General features: G+C 41.3%; 1 protein-coding gene across 1 annotated transcript; it reads left to right on the forward strand.

Moving 5' to 3' along the window:
* Nucleotides 1-391: 391 nt before the first annotated feature.
* lmo2 (LIM domain only 2 (rhombotin-like 1)) lies at nt 392-2,739 on the forward strand. The gene is made up of 3 exons (XM_084017179.1): nt 392-835; nt 1,790-2,005; nt 2,295-2,739. Exons 1-3 carry the CDS (start codon nt 795-797, stop codon nt 2,518-2,520), a joined length of 483 nt encoding a protein of 160 aa, XP_083873305.1. The 5' UTR covers nt 392-794; the 3' UTR covers nt 2,521-2,739.
* The last annotated feature ends 3,309 nt before the right edge of the window (nt 2,740-6,048 follow it).

Raw genomic sequence — 6,048 nt, forward strand, 5'->3', positions numbered from 1 at the left:
CACATTGGTAAATTATTTATGAATAATTAGTCACAATTTATGATCAAATCTTTCGATTAAAAAGTGGTACTAAAAAAACTCTATCAATACTTTTCACAAGATTCATAAGGGAAGTAATGAGACACTGAGAGGACACACAAGGCTCGTACTAATTATATCATGCAACCATGTATCTTTTGTCCTATCGGCACTTTGGTGCAGCAAAGCACATAATGACCTCATTAGTCTCAGTCACGACCCGCCGCTCCGCGCCTGACAGAGCAGGCCGCGCGCTCTTTAGCTGTCGCTTTAAGACCCATTTCCCCCCATTGTCAAACAGTCGTGAGCAGGAAGAGGGAAACGAAAGCAGAGACCGAAGGGGAGGGGGTGTGGGGGGGAGTATACACGAAGCTGTTGCTGCCGCCGCACGATAACGGTGATGACCGCGGCTTCACACGGACGAGCGCGTCTGCAGCCCGCTGGCTTACAGGACACGCACGGAGCCGGAGGTTGACGTCGTTGTGATCCATTCCAGAGGACGGACAGTCCGCGAAGTCGCCGCATCATGACAGACACGTGAACGTGTCAACGCGGGTGATTGCCTCAGGAAACGATGACAGCGTCCTCCATCATCGTTTAGCAGCTCGGAGCGAAATTGACTCGTCTCGCGGCCATTTCCACGCGACTCGGTCGGCTGTTAATTGAACACGGAGCAAGGAGGCCGTGGGAGCAGGTGCGGCGGGTCGTGGCTTCAGTCTGCCCGCAGGCAGCTTCACAGGCAGCACTCAAACCTGACCTGGGTCCAGTTTATAGACATGTCATCCGCCATAGAGAGGAAGACGCTGGAAGCAAATGAGTAAGTAGCGTGTATGTCTCAACTGACAATAATATGGTTACTGGTCGTATACAAATATCCTTCAAGGACGAATCACAATTGTGACAGCCAAACTCACAGATGGCAGATAGCAGGTCAGGAGTCTCCTGCTGATAAAGGCAAGAAAAATGTCTGTAAAATGGGAGTAAAAATTGCTTTTGGTATGAAAAAGTTCAAGTAGAATAAGGAAAGTAAAAACATGGTAAGATATTTAACTTGGACAGATTGTCCAAAAGTATTACCCAGTTTATTATACAACTGTGTAATAATTTTGGACTATAGTGTTTTCGGCATAGTGACCTCATATACTGTTTCTAAGAGGTATTTCTCCCTCAAATGCATCAGGTCAGTAATTACAAACTTGGCACCTGAGCATTATTCAAACACCCTGAGCTTTTATTTTAAATTCTAGTGGAGTAATTACCTTCCAAATGTGTCAGGCTTTGAGATGATGGACAGGACAACATTTAGGCTACATATGGTGTCAACAAAAATAAACAAACATGAAAAGGTCTTGAGTTTTAATATTCAGTAACTACTTTGTACAAGATGTATACAGTTTATACAGCTATATATGGATAAGATCATTTTAACAACCCAGAGCGTCCTGGTGGGAAAGGAAATGGGGAAATTGAATTGTAAGGGGTTAATAAAGTAGCATTTCTTTTTTGGCTACAGCTCTGTAACAATATCCAATGGCTCCCTCAGGTGGACAGCATCAAACTGCAATTGCACAAGTAACTCACGATGGACAGATAAGAGTGGACCAATAAGTGTAGTGGACCTTACACTTTTTTTTAACATCTCTAAATATGATTGAATTAATACACATCTGTCAATCATATCCTATCATAGATAGCAGGGCTATTATGTTAACACTAATTTGGTGCATCCCTACAATATTCGATTTTCTAACCAATTTTCTTCCTCATATAGGGAGCCGGTGGATGAGGTCCTCCAGATGCCACCATCCCTGCTGACATGCGGTGGGTGTCAGCAGAGCATTGGTGACAGGTTCTTCCTGAAGGCCATCGAGCAGTACTGGCACGAGGACTGCCTGAGCTGCGACCTGTGTGGCTGTCGACTCGGGGAGGTGGGCCGCCGGCTCTACTACAAGCTTGGAAGGAAACTGTGTCGGAGAGACTACCTCAGGTGAGTCCCATGGTGGCGAAACATTAGGATATAATCCAGCGGTTTGTTAGCGAGTAAAATCAACACCTAAACTATTAAAATAATTCTTAATTTCATTAATATTGTGCCTACTTTGATCCTAAATTAAGTTTTGTTAAATCAAGTGACCTTAATCTGGAATACAGAAATCTTGAGACCAGGTAGTATTATTCCATTACAGGTCTATAGTCAGGGGAAAATAGCTACAGTAGTTAAATGGAGACTTCCAAATTCTTCTCAGCATTATGTCGCTGTCTTCTCATCCATCCAGGCTTTTTGGGCAGGACGGTCTCTGTGCTTCTTGCGACAAGAGGATCCGAGCGTTTGAGATGACGATGCGTGTGCGGGACAAGGTGTACCATCTGGAGTGCTTCAAGTGTGCCGCCTGCCAGAAGCACTTCTGCGTGGGCGACCGCTACCTGCTCATCAACTCAGACATTGTGTGCGAGCAGGACATTTTTGAGTGGACCAAACTCAACAATAACAGCATGATTTAGCAGAAGAGCTTGCTCGACATGAAGGAGGGTCACTCTGCCTTTCCCCACTGGCTTTAAGGGATTGAACTATTGATGCCTGTTTTGCAGCCTGCGCAGGCTTTATCTCGCATTTGACATTGATAAAGAATCACCACAACAAGCAGAGGCGACAGCATTGCTCCCTGCTGGAGGCTAATGGAGACAGCACCAGCAATAACAGAAAGCTTTTTTTAAATGCAAGCTGAAAAACTGGAAATACCTTAAAAAAAATTGCAATAATAGTAATTTGTTACACACTGGAATTTTAGATCTTAGATCTTTAGATCTTGTCACGTTCCTTGTAGTCAAACACTGTTTCATCTCCTCAGTCTGGTCGTGTTCAATGAGTGTTCAAAGTATTTCCGTAAGGTTTTATTTTATGGATCGTAATTTCCTGAGAATTTACCAATAGGAAAAACTATGCAATTTGGAATTAATAATAGGCAAAACCTTGTTAAAGGAGGTCCTCCATTTAAAATCCAACTTAAAGATCCATACCAGCGCTACTACATGTCATTGTCCATTTACAACATCGGCCAGCCAGCTTACATAAACCTTTACCATGTTCACCAAAATTGCTTTATTTTTTAGATTGTTTGTTTGTTTATGTTTTGTCCATACTCAACAAACATTAAAGAATGTACCTGGAAATGTTTGTTAATTAAAACTCCCCTCGTCTTTAAAATCCTCCTTCTAGCTCAGATTCCAGTTACATTTTTTTTCCAGGCGTAATAACATTCGGCCCAACGGCTGTCATGGCTCTGTTGTGATCGACAGCTCAGAGGGCGGAACAAACGTATCAAGAAGGTCAACGATTGGCTGAAAGTTACACCGAGGGCTTGTGTGAATTTCAGGCTCGTACTGATAGGACTCAACAGTCACCATAAATGAATGATTTTCAACTTCTCCCAGTACGTCTTCCTCATATTCAAACACGTTAGCAAGTTGTTCTCTGACCAGATTCTTGCGGAACGAAAACCAGCACAAAATCCAATCAGAGCACTTCTGGCCAATGGGATGCAGCCAAGGGAACTTGTGTTACTTGTGCCGAGAGAGTGTGCTTGTTGGTCTGCGTACGCAAAAATGTGCACTTGATATTACTGGCTAGCTCCACCTGGCCACTTGTGTATACTGGAAGCAGCCGGACACTTTTACCAAGTGCACTTGAGACGCAGAGGTGATTTGATATCAATGTGCACATTTTGTGGCTTTTTTAAGAGCAATACAGTAATTTTAGATAAAATAAACAACGTTTAACAAGGTTGAATAACCTACAGTACATCCGGAGACTTAACAGTCTCGTAGAGTGTTTTTACACATGGTTTCAACATGAATGGCAGTACTCAAAGAAGATGGGGGGAAATCTCTACTGATGGAGAGAATTCAGAATTAGATAGGTATGGTCTTTTCAGATGAATTCATAATTGGAAACTTAATTCTCCATTTATGTGGAATTATGTGTGGACAGATTTCACATGAATATTTAACTAACCTGCTGCACTGACTGTCTATATTAATAGTTTTGTATTTCTCTCCACGAAACCTCTGAAGAAAATTATTGAGAATTCATTCAGAAATGACAGACATGTAAAATGAAGCATTACATCAGATAATGTTTCATGTTATAAATGGAATGCAAATTCCTTATCGAAGAGACCTGATCAGAATAATTGTATTGCCAGGTTGAAGTGGTGGTGCCTTCCATTGGTCGAGGGATCCCATGTAGTGGTGCAACGATTCATGCGATGCATCGATGAATCGATTGTCAGTCCTACCGATTCAACTAAATCGATCTGCTAAACTAAATTAATAGAATTAATTGTTTTGGCTTCACCAATAATCGATATAAATGCGTTAAATCTTATGAATCGTGATTCTTAATAATGATTAATGTTTTAAGACTCCCCTGCCAGCATGTAGCCTATTGAAAAATGTTCAAATAACCGAGCAATGTTTAATTACATTTTTGTATTCTGCATAAAATATTATGCAGGACTACTTTTTTATAGAATAAATATGTTAAATAAGTAATTCTGTTTATTTTTTCACCTTTCAGAAGAATACAGATAGTCTCACTCACATTATTGCATGTTTATTTCATGGATATAGAATTTTGGTTAAAAGTTACTGAATCTAATCGTGGTTTACAGAAACGAATCGTTCCAAAAAACAAAAATGTCCTTGAATCGAATCGCCAACTTCCTAATCGTTAATCGAATCACTGTGAAGCCAAAGGTTTCACAGCCCTAATCCCATGCGATCCTAATTTCACTGACTTTGGAGCTTTGTTTTTTGCCTCTCTAGGCATTCTCCCACAACTTTTGGGATATTTACTATTAAATAAATTTCACTTCAGAGAAACATTGATAACATTTAGTGTAAGTGTCTTCCTGGGGAAAATCCTGAAAGCCATCAGCACACAAGCTGTACATACACAGGCAGGTTTTACGTATACTTACTATACAACCCTGATTTGAGAGTTTCTCACAACTGGAAAAAAGAAAGTAATCAAAGCAATTCTGATGTTGATTTCTTCTACATTAGCAGCAGCACAACAACATACTTTAAAGATGACGCCATACAAATATTGAATATAATATTGGGACACAATGGTGTCCTTTAAGAGTATATGTAAAAAGATTGTGGATTGTGTTTTTGACAGAGTAACAGTTGATCCTTTTGGTGACGTGCTCTGTGCTTTATATGGATTTTAACCACAAGAGGTCACTAAAAGAAGTATAAATTCCAACCATCCAATGAATAACAGTTGAATCAGTTATCAGGGTTGTTTTGGCCAAGTCAAGAGAGAGCTGCTGCATATTATACTGTTTACTGTTGCAAATCTATTTGGGGATGCAGCTTTTTCTCATAATGTACACTTCCGACAGGAAAAAAAGAGAGAATGAATCCTAAAGAGAGAAACAAAAGAAATTGATGCGAATGAAGTCATCATGTTCCGGGCTATAATATTCACTGTTTGGATTTCTGTCTTCAAAGCTGGTGTTTCTTCTCTCTTCTTCATGTCTGCCAGATGTCAACTCGTTCTGAGCTGCCCACAAGTCGTGCTCCTCCAGTACCATCGCACAACCTCCTGCCATCCCCAGTTATCTTTACAGACATAACGCCAATAATTGAATCCATGAGTTGCTCTTGCGTATGAGGTTGGGAACGAAGCGCCTGACCACACCGCATTAGCGGGTGACAGAAAATCAGCTTTAGCCGACGTTAAAACGTGGCCGAAAAATGTGATTGGGAAACAATTTTCCACAAAGACAAAGGAGATAAAATAAAGAGGCGAGGATTAAAGCCAGAGGGCAGAGCACAGAAGCTCCAGGATGGTGTCTTTAGCGCGGCCTGACAGTAGTTTACTCATAGCCGAGGGAGGAGTGGAGGAACAGACAGAGTTAAAAACCCACCCAGGCTGAGATGCGAATAAACCGTACACACAGATGGATTCTGGGCCGTTGCTCATTTGGAGGTTTGCAGATTGAAGAATCCTCAGTGTGGCAT

The sequence above is a fragment of the Eutrigla gurnardus genome, assembly GCF_963514095.1.
Source record: "Eutrigla gurnardus genome assembly, chromosome: 9".
In the NCBI taxonomy this organism is placed as follows: Eukaryota; Metazoa; Chordata; class Actinopteri; order Perciformes; family Triglidae; genus Eutrigla; species Eutrigla gurnardus.

Excerpts from the sequence above, each read along its gene's own strand:
- lmo2 (XM_084017179.1), top strand. The coding sequence starts at position 795 with ATGTCATCCGCCATAGAGAGGAAGACGCTGGAAGCAAATGA. Across the intron at positions 836-1,789 it reads AAGACGCTGGAAGCAAATGA|GGAGCCGGTGGATGAGGTCC; the intron begins GTAAGTAGCGTG and ends TTCCTCATATAG. Across the intron at positions 2,006-2,294 it reads TGTCGGAGAGACTACCTCAG|GCTTTTTGGGCAGGACGGTC; the intron begins GTGAGTCCCATG and ends TCATCCATCCAG.